Genomic DNA, 26,924 nt, shown 5'->3' with positions numbered 1-26,924 from the left:
AGAATAGAGAAGACAGAGGAAACAGTCTGCAAACTGGAAAACAGGAGAATAGAAACTAACAAAGCTGACAGTGGAATGAAAATATATTTACAAAAAGAAAAAGAAGAAGAAAGAAAAGAAAAGAGATTCAGGGACCTGTGGAACCATAAAAATGATGTAACATTTGTGTCATCGGAGCCCAGAAGGAAAGAATAGGGAGGGGCTGAAACAGTACTTAAAGAAATAATGATTGACAGCTCCTCAGATTTGGTAAGAGACATAAACCTACAGATTCAAGAAGTTGAGCAAACCTCAAATAAAATAAATCTAAAGCCAAAACACATTAAAATTAAACTTCTCGGGCTTCCCTGGTGGCACAGTGGTTGAGAGTCCGCCTGCTGATGCAGGGGACACGGGTTCATGCCCCGGTCCGGGAAGATCCCACATGCCACGGAGTGGCTGGGTCCGTGAGCTATGGCCGCTGAGCCTGCGCGTCCAGAGCCTGTGCTCCGCAACGGAAGAGGCCACAACAGTGAGAGGCCCGCGTACCGCAAAAAAAAAAAAAAAAAAAAATTAAACTTCTCAAAACTAAAGACAAAGATAAAAACCTTGAAAGCAGTCAAGAAAAACCCAATACCTTAACGGCCAGGGTTAAAACAATATGATTGACAGCGGATTTCTCATCAGAAATCTTCTGGAGGCCAGAAGAAAGTAGCACAAAATTTATCAAGAGCTGGAAAAAAAAGAAATATAAACCCAGATTTTTATACTCAATGTATACAAATTCTTATACTCAATATCCTTCAGGAAATGAAGGGGAAATCAAGGCATTCTCAGATAAATGAAAACTAACAGAATATATTAGCAGATCTACCCTGAAAGAATTGTTGAATTCTCTAAACAGAAAGAAAATAATAAAAGGAACCTTAGAACTTCAAGAAGGAAGAAAGAACCAAGTAAGCAAAAATATGGGTAAATATGATAGGCTGTACTTTTCCTCTTGAGTTTTCCAAAGTATGCTTGACAGCTGAAGCAAAAATTATAACACTGTCTGATATGGTGCTAAATGTATGGAGGAAATATTTAAGACCATTACATTATAAATGGGGGAGGGTAAAGAGATGTAAAGGGAGGTAAGGTTTCTATAAGTCACTCAAAATGGTAAAATGATGACTCTAGGACACTGTGATAAGTTATGTATATACAATGTAATATTGAGAACTACTAAAAAACCTATACAAAGAGAGACACTCAAAAATGTTATAGATAAATCAAAATGGAATTTTAAAATATTCAAGTAAATACAGAGAAATAAAAAGCAGAGAGAGCAGAAAACCAAAAAAGAAAATGGCATACTTAATTTAAATTCTAACATATCAATAATTACATTAAATGTCAATGGTGTAAATATATCACTTAAAAGAGATTGGCAGAGGGGATTAAAAACTATGACCCAATTACATCCTATCTACAAGGACTCACTTAAAATATAATAATATAACTACATTGAAGGTAAAAGTATGGAAAGAGGGCTTCCCTGGTGGCGCAGTGGTTGAGAGTCCGCCTGCTGATGCAGGGGACACGGGTTCGTGCCCCGGTCTGGGAGGATCCCACATGCTGCGGAGTGGCTGGGCCCGTGAGCCATGGCCGCGGAGCCTGCATGTCCGGAGCCTGTGCTCTGCAGCGGGAGAGGCCACAACAGTGAGAGGCCCGCGTACCGCAAAAAAAAAAAAAAAAAAAAAAAAAAAGTATGGAAAGATATGCATCATGTAAACAATAATCAAAGGAAAGCAGGGTGGCTATTTTACTATCAAATAAAGTAGATTTCAGAGCAAAGAAAATTAGTGTAAACAGACAGGGCCATTTATATAAGTATATTAGAGTCAATCCATGAAGAAGATATAGCAATCCTCACTGTGATCTACATCAAACAACCAGAGTAGCAAAATACGTGAAGCAAAAGCTGATAAAACTGAAAAGAAAAATAGACAAATCCACAATTATAGAGATTTCAACTCTCCTTCTCAAGAACTAATGGAACAAGTAGACAGAAAATAGGCAACAATATAGAATTCAACAACATCATTAACTAATAGGATCTAATAAACACTCCACCCTACAACAGCAGAACATACATTCTTTTCAAGTGCCCAATGAACATATAGCAAGATAGGCCAAAAAAATCAATAACAGAAAAATCTTCAAACACTTGGAAACTAAACAACACACTACTAAATAATTCATAGATCAAAGATAAAGTCTCAAGGGAAATTTAAAGAATACACTGAACTAAATGAAAATGAAAACGTAACATATCAAAATTTGTGGGACTTGCCTAAAGCAGTGCTGAGAGGAAAATGTGTAGCATTATACATATAATTATACATACAACTGCATACATTAGAAAAAGAGAAAAAATATCAAATAAATAGTCTAAGAACCCACCTCAAGAACTTAGAAAAAGAAAAACAAAATAAATCCAAAGCAAGCAGAAGGAAGGAAATAATCAAGATAAACACAGAAATCAATGAAATTGAAATGAAAAATAGAGGAAAAAAATCAATGAAACAAAAAGCCGATTCCTTGAAAAGATCAATAAAATGACAAACCTCTAGTATAGCTGAGAAAGAAAAGAGAAAAGAGAGAAAACACAAATTAACAGTATCAGGAATGAAATGGGATTATCACTACCAACTCTAAAGACATCACAAGGATAATAAGGGAATACTATATTTAACTCTACACCCATAAATTTTCACAACTTAGATGACAAGGACCAAATTTCTCAAAAAACAAAGACTATCACAACTCACTGAACATGAAATATATAATTTGAATAGTCTTATAATTAATAAGGAAATTGAATTTGTATTTAAAAACTACCCCAAAATATATCTCCAGGCCCAGATTGTTTCACTGGAGAACTCTACCAAGCTGTTAAAGAAGAAAACTTCCACAAATTAGAAGAACAAAACATCTCAATTTATTTTATGAAATAACTTTTACACCTATGCCAAAACCAAAGATAGTACACAAAAAGAGAAGTACAGACCAATATCCCTCATGAACACAGACACAAAAATACTTAACAAGATATCGGCAAATAGAATTCAGCAACATATAAGAAGAATTATACACCAAGACCAAGTGGGGTTTATTCCAGATATGCTACGCTATTTCAATATTCAAAACTCAATAATGTAATTCACCATTTTAATGGGTTTAAACTTAGAGAAAAAATGACAGGATCATATCAAAATATCTAGGTAAATCATTTGAAAAAAATCCAACACTCATTCATGATTAAAAACAAAATCTCTCAGAAAAATAGGAATAGAGAGGAACTTCTTCAACTTGATAAAGCTTCCTCAACAAAAACCCTACAGCATTAGGTGAGGAAATTTTATTTATTATACTTAATGGTAAAAAACTGAATGCTTCCCCCTTAAGATTAGAAACAAGGCAAGGATTATCTGCTCTTACCATTCTTACTCAACATAGTACTGGAAGCTCAAGCCAGTGCAATAAGGTAAAGGAAAAAAAAAAAAAAGAAAAGAAGCACAAGGCACAGAGATTGGAAAGGAAGAAATAAAACTGTCCCTTTTTGCAGATGGCACTATTGCCTATGTGGATAATTGCAAGGAACGTATGATGGGATTATCCAATGCTGTATACCTGAAACATTGTAAATCAACTATACTTCAACTAAAAAAAAAAAAAGATACGTGGTGTTCATCTATGCATGCCTAGCATCTAGCACAGCCTGACACACTTCAGATGTTTTGTAAATGTTTGTTCAATAAAATAGATGTGACAGATGTAATGAACAAGGCAATTCAATTATTAAATTGTACTTATATTCAACTTATCATCTGTATAGATCCTTATTTACGGGCTCTTCAATAACAAAATGATCTCTTCAGTGATTTTTATTAAAGATTGACTTCTGCCCTTCCTCACTCCTTTAGTAATATAACTAAATAATAATAATTCTAGAATGGATAAAATTATGTGCTTTTGCCTCCTCTCCTGCAAAAAGACACAGTGTCATTTCTTTAACTAAATGGAATGCTACTGACCATAATTGTTTTACAAAGAAATACAAGGATCCTAAAAGTTTTTGACACCGTTTCAAGTGCTTACTTTATGAAGCTGGAAAAAAGCTTCAGGTACTACATTCATAAGGGTAGAAACTTTTTTCTTAAACTGAAAAAAATTAAGCCACAGACACAAGCTAAAATTATAGCCAATTAAAAATGGAAATAAGATTGTGTAAGATTTAACACAGCAAGATCCTTTTTGACCCACCTCCTAGAGAAATGGAAATAAAAACTAAAATAAACAAATGGGACATAATGAAACTTAAAAGCTTTTGCACAGCAAAGGAAACCATAAACAAGACGAAAAGACAACCCTCAGAATGGGAGAAAACATTTGCAAATGAAGCCACTGACAAAGGATTAATCTCCAAAATTTACCAACAGCTCAATATCAAAAAAACAAACAACCCGGGCCTCCCTGGTGGCGCGGTGGTTGAGAGTCCGCCTGCCGATGCAGGGGATACGGGTTCGTGCCCCGGTCTGGGAGGATCCCACATGCCGTGAAGCGGCTGGGCCCGTGAGCCATGGCCGCTGGGCCTGCGCGTCCGGAGCCTGTGCTCCGCAACGGGAGAGGCCACAACAGTGAGAGGCCCGCATACCGCAAAAAAAAAAAAAAAAAAAACAAACAACCCAATCCAAAAATGGGCAGAAGACCTAAACAGACATTTCTTCAAAGAAGATATACAGATTGCCAACAAACATATGAAAGAATGTTCAACATCACTAATCATTAGAGAAATGCAAATCAAAACTACAATGAGGTATCACCTCACTCCAGTCAGAATGGCCATCATCAAAAGATCTACAAACAATAAATGCTGGAGAGGGTGTGGAGAAAAGGGAAACCTCTTGCACTGTTGGTAGGAATGTAAATTGATACAGCCACTATGGAGAACAGTATGAAGCTTCCTTAAAAAAACTAAAAATAGAACTACCATATGACCCAGCAATCCCACTACTGGGCATATACCCTGAGAAAACCATAATTCAAAAAGAGTCATGTACCACAATGTTCATTGCAGCTCTATTTACAATAGCCAGGACATGGAAACAACCTAAGTGTCCATCGACAGATGAATGGATAAAGAAGATGTGGCACATATATACAATGGAATATTATTCAGCCATAAAAAGAAACAAAATTGAGTTATTTGTAGTGAGGATGGACCTAGAGTCTGTCATACAGTGTGAAGTAAGTCAGAAAGAGAAAAACAAATACCGTATGCTAACACATATATATGGAATCTAAAAAAAACGGTTATAAAGAACCTAGGGGCAGGACACAAATAAAGACACAGACGTAGAGAATGGACTTGAGGGAACAGGGAGGGGGAAGGGTAAGCTGGGACGAAGTGAGAGAGTGGCATGGACTTATATACACTACCAAATGCAAAATAGATAGCTAGTGGGAAGCAGCCACATAGCACAGGGAGATCAGCTCAGTGCTTTGTGACCACCTGGAGTGGTGGGGTAGGGAGGGTGGGAGGGAGATGCAAGAGTGAGGAGATATGGGGATACATGTATATGTATAGCTGATTCACTTTGTTATAAAGCAGAAACTAACACAACATTGTAAAGCAATTATACTCCAATAAAGATGTTAAAAAGAAAAAAAAATAATGAACTGTGAAATAGTTCAAAATTTACTTAAAACAAAGTAGATAAGAACTTCTACATCCCCCATGCCTACAGCGTACCGCTTAAATCAAAGAAAGTAAAAAAAATAAAAATCAATTGATCTGATTTTGTTCTTTAGAAAACCATGTTGTTGTTGTTTTTTTCCCCTTCCTGGCATCCTAACCTCTTCTAAGTAAGTGTTGTCAAACACAGTGTTGCTATACATTTGTGCATTGTGATCAATTGTAATTTGTTACTAATGTTGAAGTATTTATTTTATTTACTTAAAAGACAAATGAGCCTATTAAAGAATATCAATATTAACAAAAACAAACAAAAAAGACTGTATAACATTTAAGTAGCCATAATAGCAGTATACAGTAATAAGAGTTGAATAAAAATATAGATCAAAAAAATAAATGTTAGCAAAAAATGACAATATATATTCTACATTATGATTAATTAACAGATCTAAGAAGTGAGAGTATATATAATAGGAGGTATGCACAGAGAAAGATGGCATGCCAAAATCTCTTCCACCATTTTCCACACAACCTGCCAATACTCTAAACTAGTATAACACTTCAGATCTAAAAAAGCCATCTGAAACAATTCTTAATCTCAGAGTTCAAGACTGTGATGTCTTTTTATAGAAACCTTCATTTGACGCATTTTCTTTCAAATTGGGTATCAGAAATAGAGTAAAAGTTAAATTATCCCAAACTTTACCAGGACTTCTGAAACATCTATTCAAATATTTAACCTAGGAACCATCTCATCAATCACGGTATCAATTCACTTTGAGATTTAATTAAAAATAACAAAATGAAAAGACAACCCTCAGAGTGGGAGAAAATATCTGCACACAAAGCAACCGACAAGGGATTAATCTCCAAAATATACAAACAGCTCATGAAGCTCAGTATCAAAAAAACAAATAACCCAATCAAAAAATGGGTGGAAGATCTAAATAGACATTTCTCCAAAGAAGACATACAGATGGCAAAGAACATGAAAAGATGTTCAAGATCATGAATTATTAGAGAAATGCAAATCAAAGCTACCATGAGGTATCACCTCCACCATCCAGAATGGCCATCATCAAAAAATCTACAAATAATAAATGCTAGAGAGGGTGTGAAGAAAAGGGAACCCTCCTACACTGTTGGTGGGAATGTAAACTGGTACAGCCACTATGGAGAACAGTATGGAGGTTCCTTAAAAAACCAAAAATAGACCTACCATATGATCCAGCAATCCCACTCCTGGGCATACATCGGAGAAAACCATAATTCAAAAAGATACATGCACTCCAATGTTCACTGCAGCACTATTTACAATAGCCAGGATATGGAAGCAACCTAAATGTCAATCGACAGAGGAATGGATAAAGAAGATGTGGTACATATATACAATGGAATATTACTCAGTCATAGAAAAGAATGAAATAATGTCATTTGCAGCAACATGGATGGACCTAGAGATTGTCATATTGAGTGAAGTCAGATAGAGAAAGACAAATATCATATGATATCGTTATATGTGGAATCTAAAAAAAGGGTACAAATGAACTTACCTACAAAACAGAAATAGAGTTACAGATGTAGAAAACAAACTTATGGTCTACTAATGTTTACTTAAGTGTGGCCAATGAATCACCTTTAGTAGAAGCACCATGAGGTGCCTGTTAAAAATGTATAAATTTCTGGATCATCACCCTAATCCTAGTTAATTAGACTGAAGGTGGGCCCAATATTATGCATTTTAAAGTAATAATCCATGGTGATTCACACATATACCGAAGTTTGAGGATCCCAGCATTACATCATGCTGCCTTGTTGGAAATAACTTTTTAAAGTAGAAAAAGGAATGGATTCAGAGACTGAGAATTATGGTTTTGCTACTTACTGCCATGTGAACCAGGGCAGGCAATTTAACCTTCCTGATATATTAAAATAATAATAACATCTACTTTCTCTCAGGGTTAATATCAGGTTCAAAATGAAATAATGTGTGCCAAGATGCTACATATTGGCAAATAGCTCTATTAGAATAATAGAATATAAAGAGCTGAAGGAGCCTTAGAAAGATAGTCTAGGCCAACTCCATTTTAATTTTTTTTAATGAAAATAACTATTTTCCTATTTATAAAAGAACTGTACATTCACCATAAAAAGTTCATAAAAGGGCAAACTGGGCAATCATATTACCTATAAATGTTATTTTATTCATTTAAAATTTTAATATTCTTACTTTTCATTTTCTTTTATAATAATTATAATCAGAAGAATGTTAAATAATAGTGATGATTGCAGATATCCTCATGTTAGTCCAGATTTTAATGAGAATGTCTCTAACATTTTCCCTCTAGTCATGATTCTAGTGGTTAGTCTGGGATGCTGATCAATAGATTGTGTGTGTGTGTGTGTATACATATATATGTATGTATGTGTGTATATACTGATCCTATATGTACACACAGTACTTTCTATATTTAAGAAGTATCCTTATGTATATTTTAAATTAATGAATGTCTCTGGCATCTATCTAGATGATCAATCACATGGCTTTTCTCCTTCTGTCTAGCGATACGGTAAAATATTCCTAAATTATCTTAGTCATGGTAACTCCAAAGCCCATGTTCTTTCTCTCAACATGAAACAGTGCCTTTCATTAAGATGGTGCTTTTAAAATTCTTACTGGCAGAGGATTTGATTAAATTGAGCAGAGAGATGGATCTGGCTTTCTAGGCAAAGACATTCCACTTTCTGTAATAGAAGGTTAAATGAAGGATAAATTTTAAACATTGATTTCAAATATTAAATTTTTTTTTAGTTGAAGAAGGAAACATAGTTAGTCATATATTCATAACTGAGAAGGAAGAGGAAGATTATACAACGGATCCTAGACTTTCAGTTCATCCTTCTTCAGTGATTCAGTCTTTTCTATACCAGCTATAAAACGTTGTGTAAGCTTCAGTATTCCACTTTGGTGGATGTTCATTTCTTTTGAAAAGACTTCCTGGTAAAGTTAAAACAGCTGCAAGCAGTACAATTCTACTTTTAAAAGAAATATGCTCTAGGGTATTATTCAGAGGCAACCAAAAAGTATTTACAGAGAGCCCTGAGAATCCCACATGAGGAAACAAAGAAATGCAACACATCAATATGATATTTAAGCAGTACGCAGATGCTTTATTTTCCCTCCCATTAAGTAGCAGCACTATTTTTTAATATGTGAAGAAAATACTGCTTTTAATATAAGAAAAATTTCACTCTAAACATTTCAATTAAAACCACATCTTATACCTCATTCAAAATACTACCAATGAAACTAAGTATTAGCTTACTGGTCTTTGTTTCCATATTTTACTCGCTACATTCTAGGAAGCATGCTGGAATGTTTATTAACAATATATATTAAGGAAATAGCCAGCCAGCTTTAACAAATACCTAATTACCGCTGGTATTTCTTAGGAAGTGAATTTCATGACCCTAACAAAGAATAAAACTCTAAGTAAATTATTCATGTCAATCCATTCTCCCATCACTTGCAACAACATCAATATGTTAGTGTTTGTTTCCCTTCAAGAAAGACTTTCAATTTTCTTCCAGAGAGAAATTATTTATATAGTTGAGCTGACTCCACATTGCTCTTACTAATAAAAGCGTGTGACTGTTAATGTGAGATAGCTAGTTCCTGGCAATGTCTTTGGTTTTCCACGAATGTGGCCATTAGGACAAAGGGATCACAAAGTGGGCCTAACCATATAAAAGTACAGTCTAATTATTCTCTTTCAATGTACCTTTGTGCTTCCCCAAACCCAAATTTATTTGGCACTTGTAGGGATAACACACTACCCTATCTGATCTTCCTTTGTTTACTACGAGCTTAACATTTCACCTTTGGGAAGAGCTCAGGTCATTCTATAACATTAGAAGGCAGTGTGGTAGAGAAAAATAATCACAAGACCTGGGTGTGAATTCTAGCATTGTCACCTACTTGCTACTTGACTTTGGAGCTATATTGTTTGTACTCAGATTCACAACCTACGTTCTTCCACTTCATAGCTGTACGACTTTGGCAAGTAACTTAACCTCTCTGTTTTGAATTTCCTCGCCTAAAAAATGACGATCAAATGATTACCTCCAACAAAGACTCTCCTTTTTATTTTGGACCATGCAGAATTTATTCTGGCAAAGAGAAGCAGCCACATCCTCATTCTAGAGGTACTCGTAGTTGCAGTTCTAGAGATAACATTGGTGTCCAGTATTGGTAGTGTTGGGCATACAAGTGTGATGTCTTCACTGCCTGTTGGGATTTCTGTAAGCTACTCAACATCCTTTAAATAAATCTTTCTTAAGATAACCAGAGGGTTTCTGGTGGTTGTGATATGAATCTTGGGCATAGGGGGTTATTGGAAGGCAAAAACCCTGTAGTTTTAGAAACCATCTTGGAGACTGAGGACTCGGATTTCTCTCTCCTTTCCAAAAGTGCCATTTAGCACATGTGTATTTCCACAGCAAGTGAATAATGGAGAATAATAATGGCAAGACACAAAGTGTGGTAGCCATTCTCTAAAATGGCATCCAATGTTCCTTGCCCCTTGGTATTCACATCTCTCCATAATTCCCTCCTACATTATTCCAGGGTCAGTCTGTAGCACCCAGCAGAAGTGATGGATGGATAAAGACTCTCCTTGACCTAACTACAGTCAGGCTCCTCTAAGTTCCCTAGACCTAAACTTGGTGTCCATCCTTGTCAAGCATGCATCACCCTGTTGTAGCAAGAATCTTGCTAAGTCAGTTTAGAGAGAACCCTTTACCCTTGATATCTGATCACCTCAATCTCTCATCAAATTCTTCATCCTCCACCTTTGGCATCTGATCACCCTGATCTGATTTCAGCAAAAATCCTGTCAAGTCAGTTTAGCCAAAATCCTCCCTTATCCTTGATGTTTCCTTTTAGCAATTTTCCACTCATTGACCACCACCCTACTCCTTGGCTATAAATCCCCACTAGTCCATTCTATATTCAGAATTGAGCCCAGTTCTGTACTGAGATCACTTTTCCTCTACTGCAACAGTTCCTGAATAAAATTTGCTTTTGCCACTTTAACTACCATTCAGCTCTGATTCTAATACCTCATAATGTTGCTGCAAAGATTAAATGAGTTGATACATGTTAAATGCTTAAAAGAATGTTAGCTCATAGAAGTATTCAATAATTATTAGCTTTAAATAATATCATTATTCTTCATCTACTATTTGCAGGTGCTTTGGGTCACTTTTGACCAGCCACTGTATAATATTCCATGTACCATAAACTCACTGTAATTAAATTATTCTCCTACTGCTGGACATTCATAAGATTACTTTCAATTTTTACTATATAGGGCTGTGAACATATATTCATTTATACCCACTTCTCTAATCACTTCCTTAGGAAAAAGTTATGGAAAGGGAGTTACTAAGTTAAAAGGTATGAATGATTTTAATACTCTTGATAGAATTACCAAATTGCTTACCAATTTATACTCAATCAACAGAATGAGTGTTCATCTCTCCACATCCTTGCCAGCAATTTGTATCATCACTTCCTTGATTAAATATGATTTTAATTTGCATTTCTTTTGCTACTAGTAAAGTAGAACATTTTTCATGTTTATTAGCCATGTTTATTCTACAATATTATGTTTATATCCTTTTCCAATTAAAAAAATCAGTTAAAATTAATTTGTTTTGTGGTGATTAGATTACAGTTTAAAATTATCCACTCCTTTCTTCCGTGACTCTTATTCCATTGATGTTGGGTTTAATAATTTGCTTTGGCTGTTCAGGATGGGCAGACTTCCTTTAGGCTGGGCTATATGACTTCTTTTGGCCAGTGGGAGGTTCGCACATGTGAGATAAGCAGACTTAAAAAAGTGTTTGTGCAATACTAATTGTTTCTGCTAGTACCACATAAAGAGTTTTTCCTTGGATAACTGCTGCCCCTTTGGCTGGGACCCCAAAATGAATAAACATGTAACAAACTCAAACCCAACTTTCAGGAAAGAGCCAAAAACCCAATGGGAAGAGCGGCCTAAAGCCGTGCTATTCAGCTGACCCCAGCCTAGTTCCACCAATTCCCAGCTGACCCACAAACATAAAGGAGAATAAATATATACACATATATAAAGGAGAATAAATTACTGTTGTTTTAAGCTGCTGAGTTTTGGGGTGGTTTATTATGTAGCAATATCTGATTAGTACACTTATTGTATTATATTATGAAACTCTGAAAGAAAGAGATTCATGTATAATCTACTACTTATATTCCCTAGAGTAACATATATCTAGCAGGAACTTAAGGCCTCATAATTCATTTGCCTGCTCAGTTTTTCTCCTTTTTTCTTTTCTTTTTGCTGAAAATACCTAGACACTATACCTTTTCTTGATGTTTATACTTTTCACCAATAAGAGCCTCATGTAAAATTATATATAACATAAAATAATATATAAATTAAAATTAAAAATTTTATTTTCAAGTACTTGTCTTTAAATTCTTTTTCAATTAGACAAATTGCTCCGTAAGTTGAATTCATAAATAATTTTGACCTTGTCCTTTTAAACATCACAGATCCTCCAGCAGTATCTAAACAATAATAGAGATTGTTTTTAAACTTTAAATTTTTGTGCATGAGTGTTTCAAAAGCAACACAATTTACATAGAAATGCTAACAAATTACATCTATCAGTTATAAGAGCAATTAAGAAGACAAAGGTGACTAGAGAAAAGTCAACAAGAACAGCTTCAGGGTATAAGGACAAGTGTTTTTTTAAAAAGCTTTTTCTTTTATATGACAAAGATGATACAAAAATATAATTTATTCAAAGCTATAATTAATGTTTTAAAAGAAACTTAAGGTGAAATATAAATGGGATTGTTAGTATAATATTTATAAAACCATTTAAAATCAGCACAATGCCAAGTAGATATAAGTTACTCAAGAAATACTATTAAAGTCAATTTAATAATCAGAAAGAAACAATACCTCACATTTGATTTTATAGCATCAGCAGGATTTAAGCCAATACTGACAAATGGTGAATTCTAAAATAATCTATCTCTTGTCTGCATTATTAGTTAGGCTAGAGAAATTATAGCGAAATGTATCAAATTTCAAAAGGGTTAAAGATTTGAGCTACTTTCAATACTAAGTCCAAAATGAAAGCATTTATTCAAATGAGTTGTTTTAAAAAATTTTGTGTACGTCTTTAAAAAGTTAATGGAACAAAAGTTTCCCTAGACCAGGGAGATCAGCTCGGTGCTTTGTGTGACCGCCTGGAGGGGTGGGATAGGGAGGGTGGGAGGGAGACGCAAGAGGGAGGGGATATGGAAACATATGTATATGTATAACTGATTCATTTTGTTATAAAGCAGAAACTAACACACCACTGTTAAGCAATTATACTCCAATAAAGATGTTTAAAAAAAAAAAGGTTTCCCTAGAGATTAAAAAAAAAAAAAAGCATTTCTACTATAGTATAACAAGATTAAAATTTGGAAATTCTGGCATAGAAGCTCATTATTCAGGGTATAAACAGCATAACAAACTGGCCATACCCCCAGAGAGGAAGCACTGCAGGACTATGTGTGCTCACCCAAAACAATGAAATGACTATTTGCACTGAAGGCACTGAACTACTGCTGAGGAATCCTCATTAGGGGACACAGCACCCCTTACAGAATGTTAAACAAGGAGGGATCTAGAAGATATACGAGATCTGGGCACTGGAAAACAACCAAGCAAAGAAATACAAATGAACTCGGCTTTTAAGTGAGTAGAGAGTATCTCTTTTTTTCCAACTATTTTAAAATGTCTAGTAGTAAATGCTAACAAATGCTAACAAAGGAGTCTAAAATAAAACATGAAGTATTTTTTAAGAGAAGTTTTTTCTTCTTCTATGTATTCAGAGAACAGCAAAGAGCAAAATCCACTAAGAATTTATAAATATTTTAGAATTTTAGAAACTGTAAATGAAAACCAGAAAATCTAATGAAGTACTCTCTCCCCATCAATGGATTAGAAATAATAACACAATAGCTTTTTTATTATTGTACCTCCCACAGGCTTTTCCTTGCCAAGGCCAAGAAACCTCAAGGACACACAAAAACCATTTAAAGTACTTTCCTGTCTCCTCCGCTCGCAATTCCAACAAAAAACTTGTCGGAATTGGCTTCTAATTTAGGCTTGTAACGAAATGTGAATTCTTAAAATAAGATTGGCTGAGAGCTAAATCCTTTGTTTCTAAAATCAAAGATAGAAAATAAAATATACTGAAATGTTTAAAGTGTTTCCTTCTTACTACAAGTAAGGGCTAGCTGCAGTATTATCATACTTATTCTCCCAATAATGGGCCTAACCCCCCTCCCTCACCTTTTAAAAGGTGATTCTAAGTGTAGAGTTAACCCTTGCGTCTCCATTTTTACAAATCATGTGGCATAAGACATAACCTTTGAAACAATCTTGAAAATGCCCCCAATAATACTGTTACTATGGTAACTCTTGTAGGCTAGTTCTCTGAAAAGACTCAGATTCCTGAGTCTGAACAAAGTTACCTCACCATTTTCGACACTTCTCCCCCCTGAGAAAATTTATCCTTTGCAATAGCACATACACATTAAACTGAAAAAGATCAACCTCATTAACCATGCACAATCTATTCTTTTAAACTCAATGATCATTTCTAGTCTATGTTTTCTGATACCTTTTCTCTTGGAATATTGTTCAAGAAAACAATAGAAATCAAATTCTGCTTTTGATCACCATTCAATGTCAAATTTTCTGTCATGGGTTCCTTTGTCTTTTTTGGTAAAAAAAATTTAGTGATATAAGTATTTAATATGTAGCAACTATAAAAAGTGTTTTTTTTTTTAATTTTAGGGATATCGTTAAACTATACAACCAATGGTCCCTCTAAAAAATGCTTGTGTTTTTAAAAATTTGACTGTGGGCACATGAATCAAGTTCAGTCAGTAAACAGCTGTGTTACTTGAATAAAAAACCAAACACATTCCTAATTGATACTTACCCAGTACAACACCCTTACCCACACACACACACTCAAGGTGATCGTAAGTGTTTCTTGTGAAAAGACTTTCCATAAAGGAAGACACACATATACTAGCTCTAGACAGTAAAGAGAATTATATTTCATTTAAAGATAAATTCCACTTGTACAGCAAGTCAGAATTTCTTGATTTCATGTGCGCTACCTTATTTGATCCTTACAACAAATCTGTGACATAAACAGAACAGATACTATGATCTCCGCTTTAAAGGTAGGGTTTTATCTGGGGTGGGGGTGGGGGAACGCCCTAGGGATAAAGATGAACAAAACTGGGAAACAGTAACACTTGTAATATTTCTATCACTCATAAATTACACGGACTTGTGTTTTGACACATAATGGGATAAGTGGAATCCTCCCTAACTTAATATAGACAATAAGATACAGCTTAACCATCACCTCTGGGAAGTCTTCTTTATTCTTCCCTTCCTGAGGCCTAGAGGCTGGGTTAGGAACTTAAGCTGTATGTAGGCTGTTCTGGTAACCCTGCTATCTCTTTACCCTCTATTTTAACGTCTCTCTTTTTAAAATTGTGCTAAAAAGCACAGCATAAAATTTACCACCTTAACCGTTTCTCAGTGTACAGTTCAGAAGTTTTAATTATATTCACATTGTTGTGCAACCAATGAATGCCTTTTTACCTATTTCCCCTACTAGATTATAAATTCTTAAGGGCAAGAATCGTGTCTTGTTTGTTGCTCTTTTTTTACTGCCTGGCACAGCCTGATACATAGAATATTCTCAATAATTCTTAATCTATCTATGCACCTACTTACCCACTCACCTCCCTACCTAATTCAGAATTAAAACTAAAAAGTGAGGTGTTTACACAGGGGTATACATAAGTATATTAATTTCAGTCAAAACTCTGTTGTTGTCGTGTATCAATTTATTGCGCTTTGCAGACACAGTGCTTTTTACAAATTGTGTTGAGCAAGTCTACAGGCGCTATTTTTCCTTTTGCTTACTTTGTATTTCTGTTAAATTTTGTTAATTCTTGCAATATTTCACAAACTTTTTCATTATTATAATAATTGTTATGATGATCAGTGATCTTTGATGTTTCTAATGCAAAAGCATGAGAAGGCTCACTGAAGTCTCAGATGATGGTTAGCATTTTTAACGGTAAAGTATTTGATTTTTTACTATTATTATTTTTTATTTTTTATTGGAGTACGGTTGCTTTACAATGTTGTGTTAGCCTCCAGTGCACAACAAAATGAATCAGCCATACACATACAGATATCCCCTAACAGTAAAGTATTTTAAATTAAGGTATGTAAAGTCAGAACTTTTTCTGATTTGGCTGACTGGTTTTCTAATTAGGGTATATAGCAGATATTCTCTATAAATTGGATGAGTGTAATCTGCAGTTCCAAAATTTTTTTCAAAAATACATTTAAAAAATGTGTTAAAGCATTTCATCAAAAACACTGCATTGAAAATGTATTAAAATTAACAATATTTTAATTTTCCTAATTGTTTCTTGAGTATGTTGAACTAAACAAGGAGCTTTAAAACTAAATATATGATTGGTCCTACTCAAGCTTTTTGGTATACTGTCCAGAAACAGAGAAAGTGAATGACTCTAGTGACTAGTTAACAAATCGTTTTTCATTCAGTTTATGTTCAATTCTTTACTCAGTTTATTTTCAACTCCTTGCTTTCAACAAAGAAAACTTGATAGATCACTAAAAATAATTATTAATAATAGTTTACTATGCAATTTTGGGGGGCGTATAATTCAGGATTTGTCCAAAAAACTGAGGGACAATGCAACAACAAAATTTCCATTCTTACGTATATAGCAATGCTAACAAAGTTTCTCAGGATTTACTTATATAAAAACTGAAAAATGGAAGAGTAATAAGTAATATAAATTTACCTCATTAAGAAATATTGGGGGGCTTCCCTGGTGGCGCAGTGGTTGAGAGTCCGCCTGCCGATGTAGGGGACATGGGTTCGTGCCCCGGTCCGGGAAGATCCCACATGCCGCGGAGCGGCTGGGCCTGCGGGCCATGGTCGCTGAGCCTGCAGGTCCAGAGCCCGTGCTCCACAACGGGAGAGGCCACAACAGTGAGAGGCCCGCATACCGCAAAAAGCAAAAAAACAAAAAACAAACAAACAAACAAACAAAAAGAAATATTGGGACTTCTCTGGTGGCACAGTGGTTAAGAATCTGCCTGCCAATGCAGGGGACACAGGTTTGAGCCCTGGTCCAGGAAGATCCCACATGCCGTGGAGCAACAAAGCCCGAGTGCCACAACTACTGAGCCTGTGCTCTAGAGTCCACGAGCTGCAATTACTGAGCCCGTGCACCTAGAGCCTGTGCTCTGCAATAAGAGAAGCCACTGCAATGAGAAGCCCGCTCACCGCAACGAAGAGTAGCCCCCACTCGCCGTAACTAGAGAAAGCCTGTGCACAGCAATGAAGACCCAACACAGCCAAAAATAAATAAATATAAATTTTTTTAAAAAAGAAATATTTATGTGTAATAATTATTAAAATTTATAATGTTATTTTGACAACTATAGATAAAATCAGAGTAATGATAATTACAACACAGAAAGAAAAAAATTATTCTAACAAGTATTTTTCCTAATAATAGGAATTTATCTTCCTCGTAACTAATTTTCCTACTAATAGGAAATTCATAATTTAATTTCAATTTACATGCTATGTATCAGACAAAAGTCATTAAAACAAAAGTATATTATACTAAAATAAAGTTCAATGGGACAGAGATGTAAAATTTCTGACTATTGTAGAATTGCTTCATTAAAAAAAATTAAATTATGGTATAATGCCTTTATATTTAGATTACCTGGGTACACTTAGTAGAAACACTTAGCAGCTTTTTAAAAAAATGTGAATATTTAAAATTTACTGGAAAAGATTTTTTTGTAATTATTTAAATTTAAGACAAAAAATTTCAGACATAAACTTAAAAATGTCTGAGAAGTAATATAGTTTAAAATAATAAAATAAAGATAATAAAGTAATAATCAATAGTTTAAAAGGTTATTTGAATGGGTACATGAACAACAAAAAAAAAATCTAAGGACAATACTATCCAAACCACTGCTTCTAGCTTTAGGTGTTCAGATTTGGAGTGTTTGCAGATTCGAGGAATTCAGATTTTCAGCTTCTTACTGAATGGTATCAGTATAGTTAAAGATACGTTACATCCTAAAATATTCAACCAAAAAAAAAAAAAAAAAAAAAGAAAAGAAAAGAAAGACCAGTACTCAGTTTTACCCAGGATGGGAGAAAAGTAAAGGGTTATTAAGCCATAGGGTAACATGTATCAAATTAATTGCCTGATTTAGAAATTCTCTATTAACAACCTTCTGAATCATGATGCATGCCTGGACTGAAAAATAGCATTCACCAAGAGTTAAAATTTGGGGAGCTTTCATGGATAGGAAGAATTAATATTGTTAAAATGACCATACTACTCAAGGCAATCTACAGATTCGATGCAATCCCTATCAAAATACCAATGGCATTTTCTGCAAAGCTAGAAAAAAAACCCCCAAATTTGTATGGAAACACAAAGACCCCCCCCAAAAAGCCAAAACAATCTTGAGAAAGAGCAAAGCTGGAGGTAACACACTCCCTGATTTCAAACTATACTATAAAGCTACAATAATCAAAACAATATGGTACTGGCACAAAAACAGACACATGATTAGTAGAACAGAGAGCCCAGAAATAAACCCAAGTATTGGGTTGGCCAAAAAGTTCGTTCGGGTTTTCCATAAAAGCTTATGAAAACCCGAACGAACTTTTTGGTCAACCCAATACTTATGATCAATTCAACTATGACAAAGGAGGCAAGAATATACAATGGGGAAAAGAAAGCCTCTTCAATAAATGGTGCTGGGAAAACTGGACAGGTATAGGCAAAAGAGTCAACCTGTACTACCTTTTCACATCATATACAAAAATACACCCCAAATGAATTAAAGACTTAAATATAAAACCCAAAACATTAAAACTCCTAAAAGAAAACATAGGCAGTATGCTCTTGACATCAGTCTTAGCAATATTTTTTTGGATATGTCTCCTTAGAAAGGGAGATAAATGCAAAAATAAACAAATGGGACCTAATCAAACTAAAAAGCATTTGCACAGGGAAGGAAGCTATCAACAAAACGAAAGGGCTGCCTATTGAATGGGACAAGATATTTGCAAAGGATATATGAGGTAAGGGGTTAATATCCAAAATATACAAGTAACTCATACATCTCAACATGCAGAAAAACTCAACCTGATTGAAAAATGGGCAGAGGACCTGAACAGAAATTTTTCCAAAGAAGACATTCAGGTGGACATCAGGCACATGAAAAGATGCTCAACATCACTAATCATCATGGAAATGCAAATCAAAACCACAATGATATATCACCTCACACCTGTCAGAATGACTATTATCAAAAAGACAACAAAAAACAAGTGTTGGAGAGGGTGTGGAGAAAAGGGATCCCTTGTGCACTGTAGGTGGGAATTTAAATTGGTGCAGCCACTATGGAAAACAGTATTGAGATTCCTCAAAAAATTAAAAATAGGACTACCACACAATCCAGCAATTCCACTTCTGGGAATTTTTCTGAAGAAAATAAAAGCACTAATTTGAAAAGACATATGCACCTCTGTGTTTACTGCAGCATTATTTGTAACAGCCAAGGTATGAAAGCAATCTAAGTGTCCAGTGATAGATGAATGGATGTGGGGGGTACACACACACACACACACACACATACACACACACACACTCTGGAATATTACTCTGCCACAAAAAAGAATGAAATCTTGCCATTTGCCACAACATGAATGGACCTAGAGGGTATTATTCTAAGTGAAATAAGTCAGACAGAGAAAGACAAATAGTATGTGATTTCACTTAAAAGTGGAATATAAAAAACAAACCAAAAAAAGAACAAACATAACAAAACAGAAGCAGACATACATACAGAGAACAAACTGGTGGTTGCCAGAAGTGAGGCAGGTTAGGGGATGAGTGAAATCGGTGAGGGAGATTAAGAGGTATAAAATTCTAGTTATAAAATAAATAAGTCATGGGGATCTAATGTACAGCATAGTAATTATAGTCAATAATATTGTGATAACTTCTTATGGTGACAGACAGTAACTAGACTTATCATGATCACTTTGTATTATATAGAAATATTGAGTCACTATGTTGTACACCTGAAACTAATATTGTTAAGTCAATTACACTTCAAGGAAAAAAAAAAGAATAACTATTAGAAGGTACTGGAAAGCCACCAAAAGCAGGCAAAAAGCCTGAGCTTACTTTGAAAAGATGTTGGCATAAAGAGTAAGAATTGTGAGTTTGTGGTTTTTTGCCTGAGGGTGCTCCCAATACCCTCTTTCTACTCCAGTCACAGAAAAATCAGTCTTACTGCCTCCAGGACAGAGTCAGGGTTGATGGAACAGCTAGAAATTTAGAGGGGTAATCCTTGAAGGGAGAGACCTGCAGAAAGGGTAAAATGCAAAATCTGAGTACAGAATCTACCAGTATCCCAGGCCGACCAATGGGTAAGCATGTACAATGGAGAGTCTCAGGAGCTAGCCAAACAGTAGGTGCACATGAGGGAGAAGTTAAAAAAAAAAAAATTAAGGGAGCTTCAGGATGTATTTCTTTCACTGAGGTACTTAGTTAAATTATATCATTTAACAAGAGTGCCTCCATAGTGGTAAAGTTATTGGCTGCATTATCAATATTACTGCAATCACAGAATCTACTGCAAAAAGTGGAAGTACATTATAAAGTGTTCTGCTGGACCAAATCACAAGCTTTACAAAAAACAACCACCCTAATCTTTCAAGACCATCAGACACACAGCAGCAGTTCTGGAGCACTAGCTAAGGCTCCTAAATACAGCATCTCAATTTAAAAAAAAAAATCACAGAAAAAGAACTTTTTATCAAAGTATCTAAAAATAATTGTAATAATTTCAATTGGTTAACATTTCTTTACCACTCACAGATGAGAGTGTAGCCTCTAAGGTGTAGGCTGATACTGATTTAAATAGACAAAGAAGGAAGGCATTTTAGTAAAAGGAAGTGAGATCTTTGATTGACAGTTCTTAGGAGAAGGTTAAAAATTCAAAAGGAATGCCTGTATGTGGCTCAGAACCTAAAAGCCTTTTTCTCCTCCCAACAGAAGAACAGTCTCAAGTAATAACTGGTTGCCATGGAGATAAGAAACTAGAGAGATCAGAGAACTCAATTTGCAGTTAAATAGGCTGGAAACAATCCTTACTACTTGGTGAAGGAAAGCGATTAAAAATATACATGATTGCCAGAGGGAATCTTCTTCACCTAGCATTTCCTAACCTCATTAATGAACAAGAAGTCTAAAAAACCAAATGAAAACCCAAGGTGTCTTGGATTGAACCCATTAAACAAATTCAGGATTTCAAACGTTATCACAAATCCTTGCTCTTCCATATGACTTTGATTCTTTTTAACGGTACTTGTTAGTAAATACTGGAATGAGACTAAAATTGTGTTCAAGAACAAAGTAGTATACCTGAAGGGACTGGAGCATCAATGGAAAAAAAAAAGAAGCATGACAAATGGAAAGGTAACCAGAGTAAGAAACAGATTCAAGTGGTGAAAATCCAGATTTTGAAAAATCTTTTCACAATCAATGAATACCTTTGTGAGTGCTGTAAAGGGCTGCAAACGTCACCGTGAAGAAAGTCGTGGAGTATTTTCCAGCATTAACTAAATGAGGAAAGGCCCTTTTTGTGTCTCGGTATCGGCGCAGGCACTGGATAAAGCGAAGCCAAGCAGGAATGCACTGAACAATAGCCCGCACACCATATGAGTATTTGTGGCAAATTTCTGGTTCTGTGAAGATTTCAAAGAAGAAAAGACTACAATTAAAAAAAAATAACTTGTTCACATCATTTAGAGTCATATATTGTAACCACTAGGAAGTCCATAAAAGCAAGGAACCTGGGTTTCAGAATCACTTTTTTCTTTGCAACTATTATATTCTTAAACTTTTTAGTGGTTGACAAGCTGAGGAGAGAAGGTAAAATACACAGTGGGAACTCAGAAAAATCTGCCGGCTCAGATTTCTGACTATCTATTCTGGAATCACCTTCTTTGGAGTGTGGTAAAACTATAAGACAATTAGAAGATGAGTACACTAATCAAAGAGAAAAAAGTTAGCTCTGAAACATCTGGAAAACCTATATATATCACTGGTGACTCCAGTCAACTTCATGAACTCCAAACCACTACAATATACCCACTATAGGTTGTTCACACTCTTCTTCTTTAAAAAAAAATAAAATGAACAAAGAAAACAAACAGCAGAGTTTATACTTTTAAAATGAGAAGAATAGAGTTCGTAAATCAATTTTCTTCAAATTCTGGAAATATGGCAGAGTGGTTCAACATACAATAGAATTGTGATCTGCTGGCAATCAATGAAAATGTGTTGGCACTGGCTTCATTAACTTTTGTTAGTCAGCTGTTACATAATCTGTCTAAAGTTGGTCTTTGTCATTAAGGCAAAATTCCTTAGTAACTTGAACATCTGGCATAAACAAAGAGTGATAAAAAGAGCCAAAAGAAAAATAAGGTCCCCAAGAAGAATTAAAAAACACCTATAATGACTTTCTCAAAGCACTTGATCTAATTTCTAAATTATCAGTATTTTTGATCATAGTAAAGCAATACTGTGATGGCAATTGTTGACACTAAAGCATCTGTGATTTAATTACCAATGTATTAGAAGTTAGTTTTAGAATTCTTTAAGTTGTAAATCTCCTGGCAAATGAATGGCTAAAATGATAATACATAAGTTAAGAGCCAAATTATATCAGATAAAGAGATTGCTAAAGGAGTGCCAAGTACATTTAATTAAATTTGTAATATTATTGGATGATCTTAAATTTCTCAGTTATCATTCCCAGTATTTCTTGGTTTACACTGGCAGTTCAGTAGTGTGGATGCACATTCATACCCTACCTTCTGAATCATTTGGCAACAGGCCCCCACTTTCATCCCATTTGAGCTCAAAACTGTAGAAGCAGATCATATATTCCAGGTCCATCAGTATCACTGACAGGCTGTTCAGCTGATCGGCCAGCCAGAAATCAGCAAAGCCTACCTTATGGAAGGGGGCTGTAAATACTCGAAACTGGGAGAAAGAAAAAAATCAGAAAACACAGAAACAAGAAAATTCATATTAAATTTCTCTAATTCATGTCTGACCCTGCAGCATGATTACTTTAGTTGATAAAATGGAAACCAATGAACCAATCACAAACACAGGGACCTGGCAACAGTGGCTAGGTTGAGAATTAGTAATGAAGGGAATGAGTTGAATGGACAACTAAGAAAGGAATTAAAAGGGTGGGGCAGGGGGAAGGCAGGAATAGCTGCAGTCAGAAAACAGAAAGCAGAGAGGTGGGAAGAACTAAAGTGGAAAGCAGAGAGAATGGCACAAATGCACGGAGAGGACGTTTAGCGTTAGGGTCTAAATTAAATTTTGCTGGAGACCCATGTGCTATGATAATTTCTGGAATATTCTCCCATCTTAGCTAACTGAATACAAAGCTCTTCTTTGCCTACACAGGTTAGGAAGGGGAGGATAGCACCTCGTCTGAAGTATGTATTATTCTCTAACCAAAGTCACTTTCATTTCCCTAATGCCATGGTGATAATTGTATTTGTCTTCAAATTATGCCACAAAAACCAGCCCACATCCCACTGTTACAAAAACAATGATAAATAAATTCAGGTTATATGTCTTGAGCACTAATCCACTCTGTATATTTTTCTCATAATGCATTTCTTATAATCCATTAACTATAACAATTCTGGGCTAGGTGTTATCCATATCCCCATTTTACAGAAGACCTATAACAGTAACTCCTCCTGACTCTATTCTGTGGAAGCCTGTTTACCACTGCAAAGGAAAATCCTGGCGTTGCAGAGAGAGAAAGAATTAGATACTAATCACCAGAAATAAGCTCAAATTGTACAGACTGCCTTGAAAGGCCTTGAGTGAAGTGAAGATGGCATGAAGGCAGCTTTCCTCCTCACCCTGTTAGACCCTTTCTATCTTACACAGGTGAAAATGGACTCCTAAAACAAGGAATTCTGACTAAGCAACAGTTTTGAGAAAATGAATCTAAAGCTATAGCTCTCCTGCCATCGAGGTATATTCATTTAATGGACATATCCAGCCTGGGAGACTATGGCTCTCTTCTCTCAGACTTGGCTGGTTCTTTCTATTCTTTCTCTAAATAATTCTCTTGATTATTTCAGGGAAATAATAAATGACTATATTACAAATCAATCCTGGGTGTCAACTATCTATGACAGGTATTGTCTTGGAGCTTTGGAATTTAGACCAGGGGTCTACAGGACACAATACAGGCTTTAAGACATTACTTTCTGGAGCTGATATATTTTGTGTCCACGGTTCAATCTCTGATCACTCGCTTACTCTTTCAGAAAGTTGTTCAGTAAGCCAGATGAGATGTTACCATTTGCAACCATAAGCTCCAGATACAGCAAACTTTTTTTTTTTTTTGCAGGGTAGGGTGGGGTAGGAGGTATTAGGGATTGAGATGTTAATCATTTATGCACAAAGAGGTTCTGGTAGCAGTTTATATAATATTTTAAGAAACTCTAGGTACAGAATGGATTTAAAAGATTCAGAGACAGAAACAAGAGAATAATTTAGGATATAACAACAAAGGATCAGGAAGTCTTACTCAGTCTCTAGTCATGGACTTCTGTGAAACTGGTAGCCTAGGGCAAACTTCTCATTTCTCATTGACATTAGTCATACTACCATTACTGTCACAACCTGCCACACCCAGCCTCAAAACCTGGCTATTACAGAAAACCTCTGTAAGAGCAGAAGGGGAGGACAGTGTATTAAATAAGAAACAAAGAGATAGAGGGATGCACTAGAAAAGGAAAGGAGTGACATAAAACAAAAATTGGAAGGAAGGGAAAATTTACAGAAAAGAGAAGATGAAAAAAGAAAGAAAGAAGAGAGTGGTAAATATTGGTATAAGACAACTAATGAAGGAAAGAACATAATTATAGTCATTCATGCATTTAACAAAGATTATTAAGTATTTACTATATGTCAGGCATTGTGGAGGTACTAAATAAATAAAATATGGCCTGTACCCTTAAAGACCCACAATCCCTTTGGGCAAATAATAAATACCTAAAGAAATAATGACAGCACCATGTGGTAACTGCTATTACAGATAGGCATACAAAATACCCTGGAAATACAAAGAAGGGAACAAGTAGTTTGGTCAGAGGTAGGGTGAGTGGAAGTGAATAAACAGAACATACTTAACTCCCTGACATTAACACATAGTCAAATTCATCTTAGATTTATCTGAATTCCGCCCCTTTTTAAAAATTTTATTTATTTATTTATTTATTTATTATTTTTGCTGTGTTGGGTCTTCGTTTCTGTGCATGGGCTTTCTCTAGTTGCGGCGAGCGGGGGCCACTCTTCATCGCGGTGCACGGGCCTCTCACTGTTGCGGCCTCTCCTGTTGTGGAGCATAAGCTCCAAACGCGCAGGCTCAGTAGCAGTGGCTCACGGGCCCAGTTGCTCCGCAGCATGTGGCATCCTCCCAGTCCAGGGCTCGGACCCGCGTCCCCTGCATTGGCAGGCAGATTCTCAACCACTGCGCCACCAGGGAGGCCCTGAATTCCCCTTTTTGACTGAGAATTCTCCTTCCTTTCTTATTCTGGCTACGGTCTTTCAACTTCTACTTTGTTGTGATTTAAATTAAAATGATAACAATTCACTGAGTAACTGTATTAAGAAAGCTACAGACAACCTGGATATCTGATGTTTTACCCACATACACAAAAAGGCCACTAACAACTTATTACAAAGAATATATGTTATCACCTTCTAAGTTAAGATGATGAAGTTAAGGAGATAAACAGTTAAGGAGATGAAGTCTTAATTTCTACTTGTGGATAATCACATTCTTTCCAAATCTGATTTTAAGATTCCCGTTAGGTGATCCACTAATCAAAGTTAAACATGTAGATAAAGTGACCACCAGGTCCAACTGTTAAATGGTAGTGTTTAAGAACACAGATTATGGAGCCAGAATGCCTGGGCTCATATCCCATCTCCATTACATCCTGGCTTTGTGACCTTATTTAACTTCCCTGAACCTAGGTTTCCTCATTTATAAACTGTGGATTAATAGTAGCTCCAACCTCATGGTTTATTAAAAGGATTAAATAAGTTGATACATATAAAATGTCCAGAATAGTACATTATTAAATGAGAACATTTCTCTAATCTATTCTTATAATAGACACGTGTAAAAATTTTATTATACAACTAAAGAAAATATTGGAAAAGCCAATTCCAAAATAATATAGCAAAAGACTCTAATTTAAAAACTTTATGCAGCCTTCTATAAGAATAACTTGATACTTTTGTTTAGAAAATCTGAGGCATTGTTTATGCTTCCCAACTGGATTTCCAAGTAGGACAAATACAGATCTGGAGAGAGGATATATGACCTCATGAATGTAAATAAACTGTATTCATCTGACATATAATACTAATATCAAAACAAATCAACTTCTTAAAAAATTTTTTTAGCTTCTTTTGGGGAGAGGAGTAACATATCAATTCCATAGATTCAAATTTAAATATGAATATAAGTGGTGCCCAGTGCCTACCACTATGGCCAAGTGACATACGTTCTTTTTCCACTAAAAATTAAAGAAAAAAAGAAAAAGGGAAATGTAGTTTACTTTAGGATGAAGCTTTAAAAAAAAGCTATATCAGAAAAACATAACTAGGGTAGAAACGTTCTTGTTAAATCACTAGAAATAACTCTAAGGGTAAATTTTCTCAGTGAGATTCGAATTAAAATAAGTCAATAGGTCAATTAATATTAAAATAATCTATAAATAACATTTTTACTATTTACAATTATTACAAATATACCAAATCACAATGCTTGCTTCAGTATTTCACTGCTTCTGAGAGTATATTTTACTATTCTCTTATTTCTTATTACACCCCTGCCAACCCATTCCATCAACA

At 35.2% G+C, this 26,924-nt stretch overlaps 1 protein-coding gene across 1 annotated transcript in view; it reads right to left on the bottom strand.

The window, feature by feature from the left end:
- The window catches only part of XPR1 (xenotropic and polytropic retrovirus receptor 1), a 199,166-nt gene that overhangs the window by 22,387 nt on the left and 149,855 nt on the right, over positions 1–26,924 (bottom strand). The window contains exons 10-11 of the mRNA XM_081226479.1: positions 22,829–23,000; positions 21,503–21,697 (exon numbers count right to left, since the gene is read on the bottom strand). Of these exons, the coding sequence (XP_081082605.1) occupies positions 21,503–21,697; positions 22,829–23,000 (367 nt within the window). The remainder of the gene's footprint in view (positions 1–21,502; positions 21,698–22,828; positions 23,001–26,924) is intronic.

This window comes from Mesoplodon bidens (assembly GCF_964165515.1).
Source record: "Mesoplodon bidens genome assembly, chromosome: 2".
Lineage (NCBI taxonomy): Eukaryota > Metazoa > Chordata > Mammalia > Artiodactyla > Ziphiidae > Mesoplodon > Mesoplodon bidens.
Note: the sequence above shows the minus strand (reverse complement) of the source record. Positions and strands in the feature narration are given on the sequence as shown.